We start from the raw sequence: 21,374 nt of genomic DNA on the forward strand, positions 1-21,374 counted from the left end.
GTAACGTAATAAATACACCAACATGTGTGTATGTGGATCAGGGTTATCCAATCCAATTTGGCTTTGCAACACTGGCACAAATGTAAGATGGGTTACCTGATCCTACATGGTAAAAATAATTTTCAAATCTAGATCATTCTGATGCATATTAAAGTTTTTGAACAGCTGGCCCCTGCTTTACCTTGACACGTATGCCTCTATCGCCCAAACATGGTATTGATTTTCGTGTTTACGACAGTCTGTGAGCCGCTGTTCATTTACGGCAGGTAGTGCAGGCACGTGTGTTTCCAGAGTCAGCGGCGTGCTCGCTGATAGTCCAGACAACCATATTTAAAGGTAAATTGTGCTTTTTGCTTTGCACTTCGATTTGTACGGTAACCTATATAAGTGTAGGATTCTTTACGGCATCATTTGTATATGTTTTTGCACTTAGAAATGCTAAAAATGCTAAAAGGCTAACCTCCTTCGTTCCCCATGCTGGACAGTAACACAGTTTACTCCCCTACCAGGGCTATTGTTTCTTTCCTGAATGTTTAGTATTTAATGTAAGCAATGGCTTAAATAAAATCCTAAAACTATTTACACTTAAGATGCAGTATTTTCTTTCAGTGTTTGTGTCGATCACAATGATCAGACTTCATTTTAATTTCTCTTCCTTTAGCATTATGTTGTCCTAATTAACGCTAACCAGAGATATACATGTGTTTTTTGCAGTTTCTGTATCATGTCATTCCGCGGGGGTGGTGGTCGAGGAGGGGGTCGTGGCGGTGGTTTTAACAGAGGTGGTGGTCGTGGAGGAGGGTTTGGAGGGGGTCGAGGTGGCAGAGGTGGATTTTTCAGAAATCAAGACTTTGGTCCACCTGAATATGTTGTCGGTAAGGTGCATTTGATTTCTTTCACACTTCTCTTTATTTACCTTAGAATTGCTTTGCCGCATTTCAGGTTATAATTGGTATTCATGCTTTTCGTGTTTCAGTTTTAGGAGAGTTCATGCACCCCTGTGAAGATGATATTGTCTGTAAATGTGTGACTAGCGAGAATAAAGTCCCCTACTTCAATGCTCCTGTATATCTGGAAAACAAGGAGCAAATTGGAAAAGTCGACGAGATCTTTGGACAGCTTCGTGATTTTGTATCCTTGTTATTTCATGGAGCTTAAAAAGACTTCAAAGCTTTGTACTGTCATCTAGTGAGGGGTTCTTGTGTAATATCTTTTTTTTATTATTAGACAAAGTTTAGAGGACTCTAAATTAAACTTTGCTCAAAACTGTTGTACACAACATCTAATACTGAATTATAGTTCATATTTTTTGCGAGCTGTTACTAAAAATGTCCGCTTTCAAGTTGTACATGTCTTTTTGCTGTAAAATTAGGTTAATTCATTGATAATTAGTAATAATAATAATAATAATGACAACACAGTTTCAGGATTTGCAGGGTCAATGAACTAAATTTCATAAATCCTTGACGAATTCTTCAGTATTTTTCAGTCAAACTTTCTGAAAATATGAAGGCATCTTCCTTCAAGAAGTTACAGAAAGTAAGTTCACTCTTTTTGGTTTTGTAGATGAATAGTGTTGGTTTGAATCTTACTTTTTGGTCATTTTTCAGTAGTAGGTTGGTAGTTGAAGCATAACATGTCTGCTAACTTTTTAATGAAATGATTAATGATATGATCAATGATTATGCAGTAATTTTTTTTAAGCAGTTATTTTTTCTTTTAAAGAACTCCCCATCACTTATCAGTGTAATTTCCAATATTAGATAACAATCAGTGGGTGTTCTTTTAAAATTACCCATTATTTAGAAGCAGATAATGCTTCAGAATATCAAAGGGATTCTTAAGAGCCTTCAAGGAATTTTGCAGCTTCCTTTGGCTGCCCCTTATCGATACACTAGGATGTGACTTACAGTATTATGCAGATTTTTTTAATGAGTTTCTCTCCTCTTGCATCAGTTCTACATAGACCCTATGAAGCTGTTGCCCCTTCAGAGATTTCTCCCTAGGCCTCCAGGTGAGAAGGGACCACCCCGTGGAGGAAGAGGAGGAGGAGGAGGAAGAGGTGGGAGAGGAGGTGAGTTCACATACGAAAACATATATTTGATCGTCTCTGATTATACCTGCTACATAATGGTAACGCTATGGTTTACCTTTTGAAGGCATAAACCTTAAAGTAAATGATGTATTTTTAGGTGGCTTCCGTGGGGGCCGTGGAGGATTCGGTGGACGTGGGGGAGGATTCGGTGGAGGAGGATTCGGTGGGGGAGGATTCAGAGGAGGCAGAGGTGGAGGTGGAGGCAGAGGCGGAGGCAGAGGCGGAGGACGTGGATTCAGAGGTAATTATCTGTGTTGATCATCAGAAAATAATCATGCAATTGGATGAAAGAACTAAATTCAGTTTAATGGAGAAATGTAGGCAAAAAAGGGATTGTTTTGAAAGCCGTCTCTTATGTATCTTCATTGTAATAAGAGAAACACATCACATTTTTCCTACATGCTTTACAGGTGGAAGATGATGAAGGTCTCTCAGTACGGGATGTGTCCTTTTATCTGCTGGGGAGACTTCCAGGGAGAAGCCAGAAGCAACATTTGGGGCCTAACAGAGTCTTTAGACTGTTGACTGCTGCCTCTTTTGTACAGCTGAACTTTTTACTTTGTTTTGTACCATATATGTATTTTTCTGCAGTAGATATTTTGTTTTGGTACACTGATATTGCTGTTGTTTTAAGTTACTACATCCTTTTGTACAAAAAGGGCAAGTGTCTCCCCGACCTTGACGTTGGTTTGTATCCATCGACAGTTGGACCCGTATGGATTTGAACAACATCAAGGTTTTGTAGTGTGAAATGTTTAAGCCAACTCCACATACAGTAATAATAATAATAATAGTGCAAAACATTTCATTGTTGGATTATAATGGATATCTGCATATAGAGAATTGCAATCTGTTTCTTTTGAACTCCAGGTGACACCTTGGACTTGCATAATAAATTGGATGGCATATTTACCCTACTTTCAAGTGTAGATACTGGGTTGCTACAGTCTCTTTAAATAGGAGAAATACCTGACTCCGCAAAGCTGTCAGAGACTGTTTATAACAAAAAAAAGCAAAGCAATGTGAAGAGTTATCAACAGCTGGACAATGTGTTTAGTCATGGGTTTTCCAAAACCTCTCTGTAAAAGGCATTAGGAAATAGCTTTGACTGTTCTTGGAAAAACAATGCTAGGTCACTGACTAAAATAAAAATTACAAACATTTTCAAAGACTAATGAAAAAACAAGTGAAAACGTTCCACATATTACAGGACGGTATTTTAGTCACTGTATATTCCACAGTTCCTAATTGATTTAGTGATTATAATATAAATATACCAACTCAAGTTTAAGCTGTGCTTATAGTTATGTATGTGGACAATGAAAAAAAATATATAATATATATATATATATATATATGTAACTTATGATTTGCCAAGGCGTAAAGTTTAATTTCCAGCCTATGTGTCCAGTAATATTTTGTAAGATGTCTGGCAATCTCCCTTTAATAAAAACAAATCATGGTTCTTGTTTTTTAAAAGAGAGAGAGAAAAGTTTGTTTTAACATGTCTTTATATATAGTATTCATAATAACTAACTACATATTTGTAGTGTAAATGTATCAGAAATGCTTTGACGGCCTATTTCTAGTTGTAGGGAGAGTTTCTCTTTGATTTATATTTGAACAATTCAAAAGATACATCGATTAGCTAAAGACCAATAAAATGCAAAAGCGCTGCTTGCGCTGAGAAAAACAACGAACTTTGCTCGAGCGTAGTCACATCGTGGTCTCTCATTGGTTAAAGAAAGAGGTCTTCAGTTTGCTACACCCCTCCTTCCTTTCCTCTCGTGGTGGAAGAAAGTCATGGACACGACTGGGAAAGTGAGTTTGCAGCGAAATTTGCCCTCACCTGAAATACATAAAATATTAGCAGTGTGCATTTAGGCTAGATTAATGTTACGTTACATATTTTTGCAGTATTTGTGGAAAACGTCGGGTGTCGATTGGTTCGATAAAAACCTTTAAAATGTGTGGCAGCCCTTCTTGTGCATGACAAGAGTTCAGATTTAGGTGTACAAAGATCCGTTGTTCTGCTTTGACCTATTTTCTTTTCTTTGCCCTAATGCTCTTGTTTTCCGTATTCAGAAATGTGCAATGCATGCACGAAGGCTCATAAACAGTCTAATGTCTTCATTGTTGCATTCAACGGGCTTTCAGTATAGATTTATTAAAGCGTGTAAATAGAGGTTCACCATATATTGTGAAGACGCTGCTATACTGTGCATGAACTGTATTAAAATCACATGGTTTTGTGCCTCTGGAACAGCACTATATATACATAAAATCATACGGAGCGGCTTACATAACCACTTGTTATGGGGAAAGGAGTTACCAAAGCATCTCTTCTGATATCTTCTCAATTCATCCTCAGGTGATCAAATGCAAGGCTGCTGTGGCCTGGGAGGCCGGTAAGCCTCTTTCCATCGAGGAAGTAGAAGTTGCTCCACCTAAGGCCCATGAAGTTCGAGTGAAGGTAAACCAATATCTGAACATTGCACCTCTTGATAAAAGCAATAGGTTATTTGATATAAATATATTGTAGATAAGACAAAGCACTTTGGTACTTCAACTGACATATCAGAGGATTATGGGATATTCCGGTAACCGACAAGGTCAAGATTTTGCTTTCTAGCTCTATTAAAGCTGTAGCAAACTGGCTTGCAGCTGCACTATGTTTTGTGACAGATTTCCGTCGGGCAAGTGCACTGATGTTCGGTCTTGACCCTGCATGTCTTGTCTCAAGCATTCTTTTATTAAATAATTAAGTCATTTAAAAAATGCATTCTGTTCAGAATCTGTAATCGTGAGAAATCTTATGTGGTCGTGTGTTTTAGATTCACGCTACAGGTGTGTGTCACACGGACGCCTACACGCTGAGTGGAAGTGACCCGGAGGGCTTGTTTCCTGTCATCCTAGGTCACGAGGGGGCAGGCACCGTTGAGAGTGTTGGCGAAGGGGTCAGCAAATTCAAACCAGGCATGTCAAAATGGACTGTTTACCCTCACGTGCATGACGGTTAATGTGTAAAAAGTTGTGCAGAAATTCTGAAGCTCTTTCACTTTTTGTGAAGGTGATACTGTTATCCCGCTGTATGTACCCCAATGTGGAGAATGCAAGTTTTGCAAAAATCCTAAAACCAACCTGTGTCAGAAAATCAGGTAATTAAGAATATCATTTTTCCTTTGTAAAAATATACAACTGTTTAAAAAGTTGGGGTAATAGGTTTTATTATTGGTATCATATTTTTTTTTAAAGAAGAAATTATACATTTATTCAACAAGGACACATTAAATTGAAGGGGAAAAATGTATATATATATATATATATATATATATATATATATATATATATATATATATATATATATATATATATAATTTGTTGAAAGTTCACATTGTAATAGTGTTCCAAAGTATTACTGTTTTTACTTTTTGATCATAACCCAAACTTTTTAACAGTAACAAAGTTGTTTATCTTTCAGTCTGAGTGAAATAGTTTAGTTTGTAGATACTTAGTTGTAATGTCTTTTTTTTTAGGGTGACCCAAGGTCAGGGTCTGATGCCTGATAAGACCTCCAGGTTCACATGTAAAGGAAAGCAGCTTTTCCACTTCATGGGTACTAGCACCTTCTCCGAATACACAGTGGTAGCTGAAATCTCTCTGGCCAAAGTGAATGACAAGGCCCCCCTGGACAAAGTGTGTCTGCTGGGCTGTGGCATCTCCACTGGATACGGAGCTGCCATCAATACCGCTAAGGTCTGTTTTGTTTAACGAATGTGTCTGTGTTTAAATATTCCCTGCTGCCTCTTTTGAACTTGTATTCACCCTGGCAGGTTGAGGCCGGCTCTACGTGTGCTGTGTTCGGTTTGGGAGCAGTTGGGCTTGCGGTCATAATGGGCTGCAAGTCAGTCGGCGCCACCAGGATCATCGGCATTGACATCAACCCAGACAAGTTTGAAACTGCCAAGAAGTTCGGGGCCACCGAGTTTGTGAACCCCAAGGACCACAGCAAGCCCATTCAGGAGGTGCTGGTGGAGCTGACAGATGGAGGAGTTGACTACTCCTTCGAATGCATTGGCAACGTCGGCATTATGGTGAGCTGCAGAAACATCAGCCGTTAAGTTAGGGATGAACAAAAGCTGGCAAATACGGCCACCCAGCTGCGTGCCGCTTAGTTGAAGTCGTCAGTGTTCCTCAGAATAGTTGCTTCCATGGTAACTCAAAATTCAAGACAAAATAATTATCACTATTTGTGCTAATGTGAAGTGCGTAATTGCCTGTTGATTTCTGCAGCTTAGGAACGGAGTGACCGTTGCTGTTGCCATGTTTTTTGTTGTCATGTTTGAATTCAGAGAGCTGCTCTTGAGGCTTGTCATAAAGGCTGGGGAACCAGTGTCATCATTGGTGTGGCAGGAGCAGGGCAAGAAATCTCTACCCGTCCCTTTCAGCTCGTCACAGGGCGTACATGGAAAGGCACAGCTTTTGGTGGTGGGTATTTTATTTTAGATATTTTCTTTTTTTATTGTATTTCCAGTGCTTAATACTGTGTTTTAGTGTGTGTGTGTATATATATATATATATATGTGTGTGTATATATATATATATATGTGTGTGTATATGTGTGTGTGTATATATGTGTGTGTGTATATGTGTGTGTGTATATATATATATGTGTATATATGTGTATATGTATATATATGTATGTGTGTATATATGTATATATGTGTATATATATGTGTATATGTATATATGTATATGTATATATGTGTGTGTATATGTATGTGTATATATGTTTGATTTTATTTGATAATTTTTGTTTATATATTTATAATTTGTTGCTTTTATTATTATCTTACCTTATTACCTTTACAAACGACATAACGTAAATTATGATATGCCAAGGCAATTACCTTCATAAGAGAAGGATTAATTTCTTGGTCTTTCAGGTTGGAAGAGTGTGGAGAGTGTTCCTAAGCTAGTGAATGACTACATGAATAAGAAGATAATGGTGGATGAGTTTGTCACTCACACGTTGCCCTTTGCCCAGATCAATGAGTCCTTTGACCTGATGCACGCCGGGAAGAGGTACATACCTTATAACATGCCTGTTTTTATATCATATTAATGCAGCACGTGGAACAAAACCTTTCTTTTGTGTCTTCGACAGTGTCCGAGCCGTCCTGCAGCTTTGAGCCTCGAGTTGAACGCGAGTCCTAACTCCCTTGCCCTGCCGTAAAACAAACATACTAATCATTAACACCATTGTATCAATAGTTACTGGGCCGGCTGTTGTGTCACAGGTTTTTTTCTGAGAATGGTTATTTGTGTGAAGAGTTCCGGTTACACACTGAATAAATGTGATTACCAAACACAACATTTTGTCCATCTCTCTCTATCCTTCTCGCTTTTTAATAGCGCAAATATATTCTGTTGTATGTATGTATAAATCTATAACGTGCATTTAAAATTCTAGAAACTTACCATATAAATTAATTGGTTATTATACAGCTTTCTTAAAAAAACCAATTCAGTTGATTGCATAGTTAATTTTCCTTTATACTTTGATATACAATGTAAAAATACACAGTGCCGATCATTGAGTTATCATTTTATTATATTATATGCATAAAGTACTTACATGGTTTTAATCCAGCATTAATGAGTCATACAATTCCATACGTGATTCATAAACCTTTACGGCGGGAGTCCATTTCTCTCGGTGTCCTCTGGGGGTCGCTGTCCGGACGCGTGCTGCTCGTTGAGTCGCGTGCGCTCGGTTGAATTCGGCCAATCAAATGGTGTTTTCACACACGGAAAGACCCTTCACGTTTGTAGAAGATGGCGACTGCTGAACCGGTGAGTCAGTATAAGCGCTCTTACAAACGCGGTGTTAACATCAGTGGTGGTTTTTAACGTTAAACGCGCGTTTCATTTCATTCAGGGGTTTTATGGAAGCTAGTCGGAAGCGCTGTTTTTGTGGGGTGACATCTCTCGCGGCAGATAGTGTAGTGAGCTCGTGTCTGACTGTCGCACATAAGCGCTTGAAGGATATTGTGCAAAAGTGTTAAATGTGTTATGTTTTCGTCTGAAGAGGGCTGTGGGCTTATTTGAGGTCTTCTTTTAAAGTTGAACATGTTTGTTAAGCCGTATCTGTTCCTGTAGTCTGGACTCGTGTTTTGCTGATGTGTCACTGGAAATATGGATAATGTCATTGTTTTTAGTCTTTGTATGAACGCATCGCTTAATGTTACTCGAAGTAAGTGGTTTGATCTTTTGACAAGATAAAAGTACGAGCGGATATAAGAGGTTTAGTTTGGTCAAATGTTAATAAAGAAAGTTTTTGATAGGTGAGTGATTAAAAAAACCCTCAATTTTCTTTTTCTTTCTAAACATGCATGTTTGTCACTTTAAACAAAATAAAATAATACTTGAGACACCATTTCCTCAGACAACCTTTGGTGAACTTTTCAGTTTTTTTTTTTTTTTTTTTACATTTTCAGAAAGGTTTTTTTTTTTTTTTTTTTTTTTTAGAGAAACTAAGTTCCTGCACAAGTTTTTATAAATGTTCATCGATCCTCCAGTATTCGTGTCATTAAAGGATACTTATATTTAAGTTCCTTTGTAAGTTACACAGTATGAAATATATATATATATATATATATATATATATATATATATATATATATATATATATATATATATATATATATATATATATCTCAAAGTGGTGGCGTCAGTCTGCTTGTTCATTAATTCATTACATTTTATAGTTTTTAGATAGCTCTGGTGATATGTATTGAAATAAACGAAGCAAACTTAAAATTGTATTCTATTAGTAGAAGTAATAGCTCAGTGAAGTAATAAATGCACCTTAATTATTTTATGAATTGCTCTGAGAAAATACATAGCGTTTACCCTATTAACACAGTGGGGCTTCAGCAAATGTCCGTGATGACTTCCAGTGATTTCAAATAAGTAAATAAGACAGCATATAATAATATGAGGACGCCTCTTTTTAAAAGTGAGATTTCTAGACTTGGAGAAGTAACGTGAATGAGTGAATTTTGTAGAAATGAGTATTATTAGCAGAAATTGTGTGTAAAAATATATTTTTTAAGTTGTTAAATTTAAAAAAAAATACAGATGCAAAAGTCCAATAAATATTGTTGCATACAGTGGCATTGGAGTCCAAAAGGTCAAGAGCATCTTTGGTTTAAAAAAAAAACATTTTCTTTGAAATAGTTTACATTGAGCTTGCAAAACTTAATTTAAAAGTAATGTAAATATAATAAATTGTACTGCTCTTTCCCTGTAGGAAACTTCAACAAATCCAGCAAATTCAGAAGAAGAAGAGAAAAACGACGAAAATAAGCAAGAGATTGTGAGTCTTGAAGATTATATTAAACATCCTCTGCAGAACAGGTAAAGTCACCCAGGCAACGCACATTTTATGTTTTTAGTTTTTTTTTGTTTTACAGATATTTTTAAATATCTGTAAGAGTTAAATTATTATTATAATTTTTTTTCATTTGGCAGATGGGCTCTTTGGTTCTTTAAAAATGACAAAAGCAAAACGTGGCAAGCTAATCTCCGTCTCATCTCGAAGTTTGACACAGTGGAAGACTTCTGGGCGTAAGTATTAATGAGAGGATTGAAACAACCGATTCGCCAACCGTGAGTTATAAGCAACGCTAACAGAGGTTTTGATGTTCCGTCCCAGGTTATACAATCACATTCAGTTATCAAGTAACTTAATGTCAGGATGCGACTACTCCCTCTTTAAGGTAAGGCACATTATAGCGTTACAGCATGATGCGAATCATTTTGAATGAATCTAACTTGATCGGTGTGCTCTTTTCGGAGCAGGATGGCATTGAGCCCATGTGGGAAGATGAGAGAAACAAGCGGGGCGGCCGCTGGCTGATCACCCTGTCCAAGCAGCAGCGCAGGGCCGACCTGGACCGCTTCTGGTTGGAGACGGTACGTCTGTACTCCAGTTGGTTTAACTGCATTAGCTGCAAAGCTATACTGCGTTTGTGAATCACGAAAGCGTAGATGTTCTCTAATTCTCAATCCTGGTATTGTTTTTCAGCTTTTGTGCCTTGTGGGAGAAGCATTTGATGACCACAGTGACGATGTCTGTGGCGCCGTCGTCAACGTCCGTACAAAAGGAGACAAAATAGCGATATGGACAACAGACTACGAGAACAAAGATGCTGTTGTACACATAGGGTGAAAATCTTTTAGTCCGCTTTAAGCTTTCACGCTGGTGCGCGTTTGCCCAACACCCGCATCTCAATCAAAACATATGCATCGAAACCAAGTCCCAGCACGGCTTTTTCTGTTAATCTGTAATGCTTGGGTTAAATCACAATACAGAAGAAAAGATCTGCCATTGCTTGCATTTCGATGACTTTAGTTATTATGTTGTTCTCATTTGTGGTTATTAGGTGGAGCACTAGGTAGATTGCCAACTTTAAAAGCAAAGGTGCCACAGACGCGCTTCTGAAGTGGCGTTCGGTTGGATATTTACCCAGACCGTTTAATGCTGCTGGTGATGGTGAAATAGTTGCATTTCCACAGCACTGCAACTTTATATGTTGATATTTGAGGCCGAGATGAGTCTGAGCTGGTCTCACATAGACAGACTGACGACTGATGGTTTGGAATCCACGGTAGCTTTCATTGGCCAAGGCCCAATCATGAGGCCGTTTGACTGACATGCTAAAAACCAATCACAGTTCACTTTCATTCAGGGTGTGGAAATGTTGCAACAATGACATACCGGTTTGTACAACTCTCGGATATATTTTAAAGATTTCATATAAGAATCCAGCGTTTAAGCCTGGTTTACACAACCTGATTTTTATAGTCTGAACAAGTTGACGCTAGTTGAGGAAAGTCAGAGCCAGTCTGCAGATTAAAGCTGACAGATTCCACAGATAATTGGGTAGTGTATATTGGTCACAGACTCCCTATTTATTTATTTTTTTTAGCTTTAAACATCAATCTTATCCAGGAGGTTATCAGATGTTTGATATTTTCCGATGATTTTAGAATTTGTCATGTGTCTTTTAACAAGGCACACATTTCTGCATGACGTAAATCTATATTCGTCTGCTCACAGGCGTGTGTACAAGGAAAGATTAGGAGTGCCTCCAAAAGTCATCATTGGATACCAGTCACACGCGGACACAGCCACCAAAAGCGGTTCCACCACCAAGAATAAGTTTGTTGTTTAAGGAGCCTTTTAAACAGTAAGCCTTTTCGATTAGCTCTTTTTAAACTTTCATGTCATTGTATTGATATTAAATGTCCTCTGTTAAATGGTTCGTGCTGTAATTTAATTCCAGATGCTGCAACAACATACTGACACTTTATCAAATCCAAATCTTCATCAGAAGAAACTGACAGACGAAAACAAAACTGACCTGGGACCTGACCTTTCACAGGACGCTGTGGGGGGAACACTAGGAAATTAAAGGCCTTCAGATTTGTAGACGGAAGGGTTTAATCAGAGAAATATTATATTTGCGAAACTGTACAGTGTATAAAATCAAAGCCACATTCTTTTTTTTTTTCTTGTGTTTTTTTTAATGCCAGCATAATGTTAACTGATTAACTTTTGCTGGTGGGGATGGCAAGTGTATTCAATTCAATTTGTGAATGTTTTTCTTTCATATTTTGTTTGCCTTTTTTATGTTGAGTTGCAGTTCTAAATCTTAAGTGTAATTTATTTATTTTTTACTGAAACATTTACACTTCTGCTTTGGATTCAGTGTTTAAGTGATTCGGACAGTAAACTGATCATGATGTTTCTATTTACACTATTCAGATAATTCTTGTATTGCCGCTTGAGAATGTCCAAGGTTGATTCTGTTCAAAGACTGTTGTATAAATGTGTATTTTTGCAGTCTTGTTTTACATTCCTCATGTAAAATGTTCAAGGCAGTATTGAGAAAACTGATCTCTGGTTCTTACCTTTTCCTAAAGGGTTTCATTGAGTAGCCTGAATTCTTTGTAACAAAAAATAATAAATGCCCTTTCTTGAACACGGGTGCTTATGAAAAATGAATGTAAATAAAATGTACAGTGCATTGTCTATACCCAGTGAAGAGCCTCTGAAATGCATCTGTTGATGATAAATAAATAATACTCTCTGAGATTTTTGAGACGTGGTAAGCATTTTCTGATTCCAGTAGAAGACTATAACTCATTTAGCTAAATTAATTAGCTTCCCTTTTCTGATAAATTATTATTTTTTTTATAATTATGATGAAGAAGAATGTTCTTTCGCAAGTGTACCGTATATCTTAAACACGGCTATAAAACTTGAAAATCAATAATTATGCAGTATTGGAAATTAATAAAAATTCAGCAAAATTTCTTTAATGCTGTGTTTGTTAAGAATTCACACCGTGCTGTACATCAACGCCAGGTTATATATTAGATTTAAATATATTAGAAAGAAATGATTTATTCTCAACCAAAAAAAAAAAAATACTTAAGAAGAAAAACAAAAGTGCCACTTTAAAGTTCGACGTTCTCACTCTTTCAATTGTTCTTGAGGCCAATTTCTGAAAGCAGCTTGATCTGGATTGCTTACAGACTGGGCTGGATCTTCCTCCACGGGTTCAAGATGATGATCCAAAGTACTCTCAGATAACACAGAAGGTGTCCTGCTCCGGGCATGCCTGGGTCCGTCCTCCTGGAAATGCGACAGGCCTTTGGTATGATAACTAGGGCTGGGGCTGGCAGAGGACAGGGTTCTCTGGCTCCCATTAAGGTAACTGCCGTAGTTCACGGAGTCCTTGGAGTCCTGCCTTGAGTAGAAGGAGTTGATGTGCGAGCCCTGGTAGTTGTACGCTCTCCAACCTGGCCGTCTCCTGCGGTGACATCTGCATTTCAGGATGCGGATGAAAGCTAGCTTGAACTCCCGGCTGTAGCAGGGATAGATGATGGGATTCAGGCAGCTGTTGAAGTAACCGAGCCAGAAGATGATTTTGAAGACGGTTTCGGGAGGCCGCAGGCTGACATTGAACGCGACTGCAAGGAGAGACAGTACGTCGGTGAGGTTGAGTTTTAATATCGCGAGCTTTTTTTTCCTTTTTGGATTTACATTGCGCTTTCAAACAAAACGTCATGGAAATTTTATAAAGAGAAAATGTACGTTTTGAAATGTGTTTCTGAGAATACTTCAGGAAGTTTGACGCTTTTCTCTCGGTAACACTATTAACACTATTATATGACTCGTGTGCCCCCTGCTGGCGCAATTCGTGACTGTTCGTGATGGAGAGGTTGTTTTATTTTAAAAAAGGTCTGTCATTTGTATTAAGATCCAGCAGGTGGCAGCAACGCTTGCCTATCAAATTTCTGCTTGTGGCAATTGTATGGTGAAACCATAATAAATCTATCGAAAACCAGATGTGCACAGCATGCACAGAATGAGGTCAATATATAAGCAGGCTTTTAAATTATTCATTTCGTATTTTTCTTTAAGACGAATTGGAAGTGAAAGGTGAATTTAAAAGTGTTGCTTACTTACGGGAGAGCACTATGTTCTCATAAAAGAAATAATTCTTAATTGCTATAGTGGACTCGGATAAATTTGGTGTTTACTTTCTGGTGGGAACTCGGAAAAAAGGGCAAGTGATGCATCAGACGCCGGTTATGCATATCAATAATCAACATCGATTAAGTTTATGCTTTCAGAAGGCATAGCTAACATTTCGCTGTACATCTACACAGTGTGTTTTGTTATTGATGAAATTCAACAGCATAGGGAACATTTTACAGTTACACTTTTTTTTTGATAATCCACTTTATACATACTGCTAACTATAAATAATTTAGCATCTACATGAAAACTAATTCGCTTTAATTTGCAACTACGTGTCAACTAACTCTCAAAGCAGACTGTTATGGTAGGTTTAGGTTTGGCAGATACTTGCAAAGTTTGTCATGGTCGGTATGTTTTATGTTGTGGACCCATCAAAAAAAATTGTAAGGGGTTATTAAGCAGGTAGTGTACTAATAGTCTAATGACTGCTAGTTGACATGTAGTTGCAAAGTGGCTTATTATAGAAAATGGATTAGCAAAATAAATTGTTGCCCATTTTAAAACAATTCACTGCAGTAATGCATACAGAAAAACAAACCTGAATGTGAATTGCTGCTTCTGTTTATAGTAAAAGCAATATTTGTAGAAAAATGTTCTTTACCCCCTTTTTCATTAAATTTCGGTGGTAGAGCTGTGGATCTGTGCCATTAACCGCTTTAGACTGAGATCCCTGGTGTATAAAGCGGAGGCACCTCAATGCTGTAGCCCTAGTGCACTGACCCACTGCATTCAAAGTACCATGGGAACCATGAGACTTGGCTGAAAAAACGAATTCATGAATGAAGGCCAAAAAAGTGCATAAGTGACAATGATCTATTAGAAGGCTGTAACTTTTCAAAAGAAGTCATGAATAGACCTCAAACAGGCATTAATTACTGTTAGCTGCACCAAAGCAGCTCACTCGCTAAATCAATGGACTTATTCTGATTACTAGAATGCAACGGTTCTAGAACGATGGGATACTGAGAGGAAGCAAACAAGTTTGAGATATAATGTTCACAACCTCGCATCCTGTTTTTCCAAATTGCATGCGGTCAAAGTGGCTCACTGGGATTTCTTCCATTGTCTAGTATGACAGGTTTGGAAAAATATAAACGATTTATGACATAACTTATAAACCTTGTTTAGCACGTGTATCTTGTGCATCCCTTTCCTCATATGAGGAACAATTACGAGCAGCTCTTCTTAAGCTGTATCGGTATAGCTACATTATTTATTACACAAAAAAACATTAGCTTCATTATTTATTATAGCCGTTCCCTTTCATTATGTTTCGAAGTATGTATGTCTATTTTCGACACACAATAAAAAAAGAAAAGATAAAATAATAAAAAAATCTGCATTGCAAGATATGCAACTTTGAGATATAAACTTGTTGTTCTGAACAGAACGGTTAGAATAGTGAGATAAAAAAAAAAAAAGTTACCTTTTTTATTTGTTATTCTGTGGGGGAATTACAATTTTATTCTGCAAACTCTGCAAGAAAAAAAGGATACATTCAAAATTTGCAGAATGCATTCTATTTACATCTTAGAATTAAAAGAATAAAATAAAAAAATTGAATTGTAAAAAATAGATGCAGCTACCTTCATTCATTATTCTGTTTGAGGAAACAGGCTTTCATATTAAAGAAAGCTGTGGAGATATTTAATAAAACTAGCGCAGGACATTGCTTGGCTCTGACAACAATGAATGCAGTTTAGTCATTATTATTCTTTCCTGAACAATTACGGAGCTCATCAAATGAATAAACAGGAAATATTGATTAAGTTGTAACTTTTCCAACTGACATTGTCTAAACAGACTTGCTATAACTAAAAACATTGTATCATGATATGTTCATGACCTCTGTAGCTTCAATAATTCAGTGCTGTAAACTACTGTTTTCCACTTAAGTTTTTGTTTTCTAAAACTCAAAAAAAGCCACAGTTGCCTAATTATGTAGCAGGCCGGCTGAACTTCCAAGCACCCTGCCCTGCTGAGATAACCCTGTCTGGGACAGGAATGACTACTATGTTAATTCATTAATAATAACCTGCCTTTGAGTCTGAATGGCTGCGGTCCAGGGCCTCGTTCTCATACTCCCTGCTGTGACAGCCAAACGGCGGATGCGGCGGACCCCACACTGGGAGCCCCATGAGAGGGAGGAGGAAATAAAGTGCAAAAAGATTTATTCTGTCTTAACCCCTACTCTGCGGTCTTCCCACTGGCCACAAATGTCCAGCTGCAGAAGGCTTAAGGGATAAATCACTTGTATTTCATGTGGGTGTAAAGGCAACTCAATTAAGTTAAAAAAACTTTTTAAAATATTATTATTGTTATAACTTTATATAGGCCTATAATGGGATGGGAAAGTATTTTGTGTTGTTTCAGTGAATAGTAGGCTATAGCAAAATGTATATATATATATATATATATATATATATATATATATATATATATATATATATATATATATATATATATATATATATATAAGAAGGCCAGTATTTCAACTACAATGCATTATTACTACTACTCACTAGGCTAACACTAACAAAAAAATAATGAATTACTTTAAAAAATAATAAGAACAATGGCCTAAATTGCTGGTCTCCAAACCTGATCTAGTTGGTCAGTTTTAAAAGCATTTTGAGCATTTTTCTAAACAGTTGGGAAGACTCTAATACCAGCTAGACCATATTCGACTGGTGTTTGTGTGTGTGTGTGTGTGTGTGTGTGTGTGTTCTTTAGATATATTTGTGTATGTGGGTTTAAAAAAAGCTTTTAGAAACACAAGGGTATGCGTTTAAGTAGTCACATTTTAAGTTATTACATGTTATATTAAAATATTTGTTTGCAAAGGTTAGCCTAAATGTTTTTTTCACCTTAAGTTACATTTTATGTTTATTTTCTATTTTGCATTGTTTTCCTGCTTATCATGTCCTTGTGTTGTTATGTTAATGTCTTTTTTTTGTCCATTGTGTTAAATGTCTCCTTTTTTGTCACTGCTTAAATAAGATTAGAGGATCAGGTTAAGAGACCAGCTTAAAAACCAGCTAATACCTTTGTAATTTCATTTAGACTTTTTTCATGGGTTTGAGCACAAAGTGCTGAATCTCTATCTCTATTTGGATTTTTATTATTATTCTTCCGCCATGAAACTGTACGGCCTAGAAACCGATAGAGCTCGGTTCCGGAGAATTATTAAAGTCTCACCCCAATCGGATAATAGGGGGCACTACAGCAAAACAAAAGTGCAAAATCGCTCATTACTCCTAGACCGTTTTGTTGCAGACTTGCATCATTCGAATTCTTGGCTCAGTCAAAATGGCTATCTCTGATTTCATTTCCAGTGTGCAAATGTTTGCCATTTTAAAATTTGTTCGAAACCAAATTTTAAATTAAAAATTAATGGCTATAACTCTTGAACAGAATGAGATATCTTCACCAAACTCGGTTTTGGTGTCGATATAAACCGATTTTAACAAAAAAAAAAAAAAAAAAAAAAAAAAAACAATAGTTGGTCCAATTGACTTGAAAATCGGCATGCAGTGTCTTTGTCCAAAGGGGCTCAAGTGTCTACGAAAAAACATGACTGCCATTGGCAAGTGAAGTTGGAGCACATATTAGACCAGGTTAACAGAGGTGGGTCGGAACGAAACTCGGTGGGCATGTTCGACTCAAAAGGTCTATAAGAGTTTTAAAAGATATTGGCCATTAGGTGGCGTTAATGAGAATTTATCTCTTTGCAATCACGTTGTATTTCACAAATCCACACAATATGCATATCATTTGATAGATCTCCTCGTAAAGAGAAGCTTTGCCTCAAGAACAAATGCTGTCAATCAAATTGTTTATTAATTATTCACTAATATGTTAAAAAAAACTACTAGTTGGCGCAATAACAGTTAAAAAATGTCTCAAAAACATAATATTTCAAATCGGAAATGGCCTCATACGTTAGAACATGTTCATATATTCACACAGACACTAGATTGATCTTCATATTATATGATAGATCTCCTCTAACCAGATGTGCCTCTGGGACTAATGCTGTCAATCAAATCCTTCATGAAATATTCTCAGTTTTGTTAAAAACCTACTTTTGCGAACTAGTCCCAGGATTTAGATTAAACCAATACAGAACAATTCTGTGGATTCTCAATTATCAAAATTGTTATTATTAATTATTTTGTCTTTAGGTGAGCTATAAAAGGGTCATTTAAAAAGGGGAGTGGTCACATGTACCTAAAAGCCTATAAAAACTGCACAAAATCACTAAAACTGCTCATATATTCAGTTCAAATAATATGATATATTTCCTCATTCTGAACAACTTTGCCCATGGGACTAATGATGTCAATCAAACTGTTTTGACAAAACAAATACCGCTATAATAGTTAAAAACAGTGTTGTATGAGAAATTGCAATTTATAAAGACCACTTAAAGAAAGATCTAAAAATAGAAAGACCACTAATGGGCTCTTTAAACACCAAAACAGTGCAGTTCCTAAATTTGCTTATAGTGATATTACAAAATCACAATAAGTTGAAGTTTACCATTTTGTTTATATAGACATGTCTGTTTTTTTTTTTTTTTTTTTAATTTTGCCAGATTATGGTTACAGGGATACTTGAAAATAACATATGAACTCTTTAAAAGAGAAGACTTGCGATAACTGTCACCTATCATTTATTTAAAATAACATCACCATGTGTGTGCATGACCGTGTATGTGTGTGTTTGTATTAATATAATAGTTTAACCATTTAGTTTCTACATGTGTGAGCCTATTGTCTGCTATACATCCAGTTTGGCCTTGACCCCAGAAGCATACAATGACTGTAAACTGCCTGAACCCCGGTAATTGTTGCTAGGTTATATATATATATATATACACTAAAACTTCTCTTCATATGCTGCAGCTTCTTGTTCTGTGAGAGCATTAAAGAGAGAGGGGGGACAAATTGTGCAACTTTGTATAAGAAAGACCTACCAATTGGTAAAGTGAAGAAGAATGGCAACCAGCACAACGTAAACATGCCAACCACAACCCCTAAGGTCTTAGCTGCTTTCTTTTCCCTGGAAAACTTCAGAAGTTTGACCGTCAGAGAATTCCTCGACTGGTGCGCGCGACCTTTGGCTGTCGCGCCGGATTCCTCGTGCACCTGCGAGCCCCTGTGAATCCTCAACGTTATTTCGCCTGAATTCATAGTTTCCGTCTTCACGCCGGCTTCCAGATTCTTCGTCGTCCGTTTAGCCACCACATAAACACGACAGTACATGACTAGAATAACAATTAATGGAATATAGAAGGAGCCGAGCGATGAAAAGAGCGCGTAAAAGGGTTCCTCGGTTATTACGCACACCGTGTCGTCCGGTGACGGAGGCTCCTTCCATCCCAGCAGTGGTCCGATGGAGATGACCAATGACAGGATCCATACCCCCAGCATGGCCAGCAAAGCCCTGCGTCCAGTCACTATGTTGGGGTATTGCAAAGGATGACTCACTCCGATATAACGATCAATGGAGATTACGCACAAACTCATGATGGACGCGGTGCAACACAACACATCAACCGCTGCCCAAACATCACAGAAAATCCTCCCGAACACCCAGTAACCAAGTATTTCCAATGTCGCCGATACAGGCAACACGGTTGTGCCGAGGAGGAGGTCGGCAATGGCGAGATTAACGATGAAATAGTTAGTTGGAGATCGCAGGTGCCTATTGCACACTACTGACAGGATCACCAAGATGTTCCCAGCCACCGCGAAGATGATGAAAGTCCCCAAAGCCAAGCCGAGCGGGACGGCACGGGACAGGTCGAGGGGCTCGAGTTCTGTGCCATTTAACTCGGAAGAGTTTGACAACTTCGCCGACTCTTCGTACGCATCCAAAAAACCGCTTCCCCGGGACTGTGCGACCTCACCTTCATTTTGTGGGTTCATTTTGACGAAAAATATTCTCCATTGCTACCACGTTGGTCAGGTTTCTATAAACGACTAGAACGGTGCGCGACTGACTGATGAGCAATGTTGTCGTTCTGATGCGCTCGTGTAATGTGAAAATAAGAGCCTCTGTCTCGGGGGCAAGGCATTAATACCGCCCATTCCTGCTTCTGTCCAAACTGAGCAAATGTGGATTTTTTTGAAAAGAGGATAGTGCTGAAAAGGCAAACGTAATAAGTTATAGGTAGGCTGAAGAGTTTTGAGTCGTATTAAAACGTAAAATAGTAGTTTGAAATAGTAGTTCTGTATTGTGTATGTATGCTACAAACTGAATGGTGGATCTTAGAAACATGATATTTTAGGGGAGCTCAAACACTGTTTTAAATAAGAAAAAGCTGAAAAGAAATATACATACAAAATGAGATAACATCCTTAGACTTTTTTAATGTACTGAAGCGTGTCCATTAAAATATAAATTTTCACTCCAAAAAGACCCTTTTTCCAAAGTCACTGGTGAGGAAATCAAGGAAAAATGCATTAACCTATACAAGTTCATTTTGTGAAGCTTGCAGTAAACTAGTGTGACATCACAGACTGTTTTTTTTTTTTTTTAAGTAAAAGCTTTTTACTTTACACTTGAACCCAGATAAAACCACATAACCATGCAAATTTTGTCTCACGCAAAGCCTTCATTATCTCCTGTGGAGTCTGAAGATGAGCTCATTGGGATGGAGACATGAGGTTTTAATCCCTAAGTGCACCAGGAATAGAGAGCTTTTTCAGCTCCATGTTATAACATACTTTCTAAGACATTGTTCTAAAAATATTTAAAACTTTTTTTTTTTTTGCAACATGTTATGTTATATTTAAATTATATAATCTCATGCATCCCTGTGAACTGAATCCACATCCCTGGTGTTGCTAGGATCATAAAGTAAAAATATTAGGATCATAAAGTAATGTAAAGACACTCCCAAAGATGTCCAATATTGCTTCATCAATTATATATATATATATATATATATATATATATATATATATATATATATATATATATATATATATATATACTGGAAAATAGTTAAGTTTGGGCTTTTTCATTTGGAATATATGTTTTGCTAGTCGCTTGGATTATATTGTGTGCAATATAATTCTATAGTTACGTTTCTGGTTTTATTTCTCCAGCAAAACCATTTTAAAGCCATTTAACAAATTGTCATCCTTTCATGTTTATAAATGAAATAAATTAGAATAAATTAGTTTTTTCACCGAGAATAAATGATTTGACAGGTGAGAATCTGCTTCTTAGTCTTTTTTTTTTTTTTTTTCCAGTCTAGCTCTTGGGAATGAGATTGGTCAGAGATTAATAAAACATGGAGAGCTCTCTTTAATACAGATTAATCCTAGTTGGAGGTGTTTGCAGTGTAGAATCTTCTTTGACAGCGCAATATAGTCCATGCTGAGGGTTAATCTTTTTTCCAGGAAACCTGCCCATACGTATTAATTAAGCTCCCGTTGTTCTTCATGTCAGAGTGCTTTTATTATGATTAGGAGTTTCTATGTACATGGAACATCTAAGTCCTGATTAGAGGATATTTTAGAATACGTGAAGTGTGCAGTCAGGCACTATCGGGTACATTTAACACTCGTCATGAGGGAGCATCCGTGTGCAAAATTCCTCTCGTGTTCTTTTAAGAGAACATGTTCAGAGATATTTCTGGTTGTC

The 21,374-nt window shown here is 37.1% G+C and overlaps 4 protein-coding genes and 2 long non-coding RNA genes across 8 annotated transcripts in view; 4 read left to right on the plus strand and 2 right to left on the minus strand.

Moving 5' to 3' along the window:
* Positions 1–227: 227 nt before the first annotated feature.
* Positions 228–3,012, plus strand: gar1 (GAR1 homolog, ribonucleoprotein). The gene is made up of 7 exons (XM_043256984.1): positions 228–336; positions 715–875; positions 977–1,131; positions 1,480–1,539; positions 1,957–2,074; positions 2,193–2,336; positions 2,506–3,012. Exons 2-7 carry the CDS (start codon positions 725–727, stop codon positions 2,514–2,516), a joined length of 639 nt encoding a protein of 212 aa, XP_043112919.1. The 5' UTR covers positions 228–336; positions 715–724; the 3' UTR covers positions 2,517–3,012.
* A 399-nt stretch (positions 3,013–3,411) lies between these two features.
* Positions 3,412–4,554, minus strand: LOC122357579. The gene is made up of 2 exons (XR_006252499.1): positions 4,428–4,554; positions 3,412–3,944 (listed from the first exon to the last, which is right to left on the minus strand). It is a non-coding gene; the product is annotated as an uncharacterized LOC122357579 (long non-coding RNA).
* Positions 3,780–7,469, plus strand: adh5 (alcohol dehydrogenase 5). The gene is made up of 9 exons (XM_043256982.1): positions 3,780–3,916; positions 4,467–4,568; positions 4,930–5,071; positions 5,166–5,253; positions 5,632–5,851; positions 5,929–6,189; positions 6,448–6,583; positions 7,042–7,180; positions 7,263–7,469. Exons 1-9 carry the CDS (start codon positions 3,899–3,901, stop codon positions 7,285–7,287), a joined length of 1,131 nt encoding a protein of 376 aa, XP_043112917.1. The 5' UTR covers positions 3,780–3,898; the 3' UTR covers positions 7,288–7,469.
* Positions 7,470–7,824: 355 nt separating this feature from the next.
* Positions 7,825–12,260, plus strand: eif4ea (eukaryotic translation initiation factor 4ea). The gene is made up of 8 exons (XM_043256983.1): positions 7,825–7,951; positions 9,411–9,517; positions 9,632–9,727; positions 9,816–9,879; positions 9,962–10,075; positions 10,188–10,327; positions 11,223–11,352; positions 11,449–12,260. The coding sequence occupies exons 1-7, from the start codon at positions 7,934–7,936 to the stop codon at positions 11,335–11,337; spliced, it is 654 nt and encodes a 217-aa protein (XP_043112918.1). The 5' UTR covers positions 7,825–7,933; the 3' UTR covers positions 11,338–11,352; positions 11,449–12,260.
* Positions 11,666–20,029, minus strand: adra1bb (adrenoceptor alpha 1Bb). Of its 2 annotated transcripts, XM_043256981.1 has the most exons (3): positions 18,694–20,029; positions 15,142–15,191; positions 13,067–13,141 (listed from the first exon to the last, which is right to left on the minus strand). In XM_043256981.1, exons 1-2 carry the CDS (start codon positions 19,646–19,648, stop codon positions 15,178–15,180), a joined length of 969 nt encoding a protein of 322 aa, XP_043112916.1. In that variant the 5' UTR covers positions 19,649–20,029; the 3' UTR covers positions 13,067–13,141; positions 15,142–15,177. The 2 variants fall into 2 exon arrangements, with proteins under 2 accessions (XP_043112915.1, XP_043112916.1); XM_043256980.1 differs by lacking the exon at positions 15,142–15,191 and having other exon boundaries at positions 11,666–13,141; positions 18,694–20,027.
* Positions 13,040–21,374, plus strand: part of LOC122357577 — a 91,394-nt gene continuing 83,059 nt past the window's right edge. For both annotated transcript variants that reach the window (XR_006252498.1, XR_006252497.1), the window contains exon 1: positions 13,040–13,164. This is a non-coding gene — a long non-coding RNA (uncharacterized LOC122357577). The remainder of the gene's footprint in view (positions 13,165–21,374) is intronic.

This window comes from Puntigrus tetrazona, chromosome 14 (assembly GCF_018831695.1).
Source record: "Puntigrus tetrazona isolate hp1 chromosome 14, ASM1883169v1, whole genome shotgun sequence".
Classification (NCBI taxonomy): Eukaryota; Metazoa; Chordata; class Actinopteri; order Cypriniformes; family Cyprinidae; genus Puntigrus; species Puntigrus tetrazona.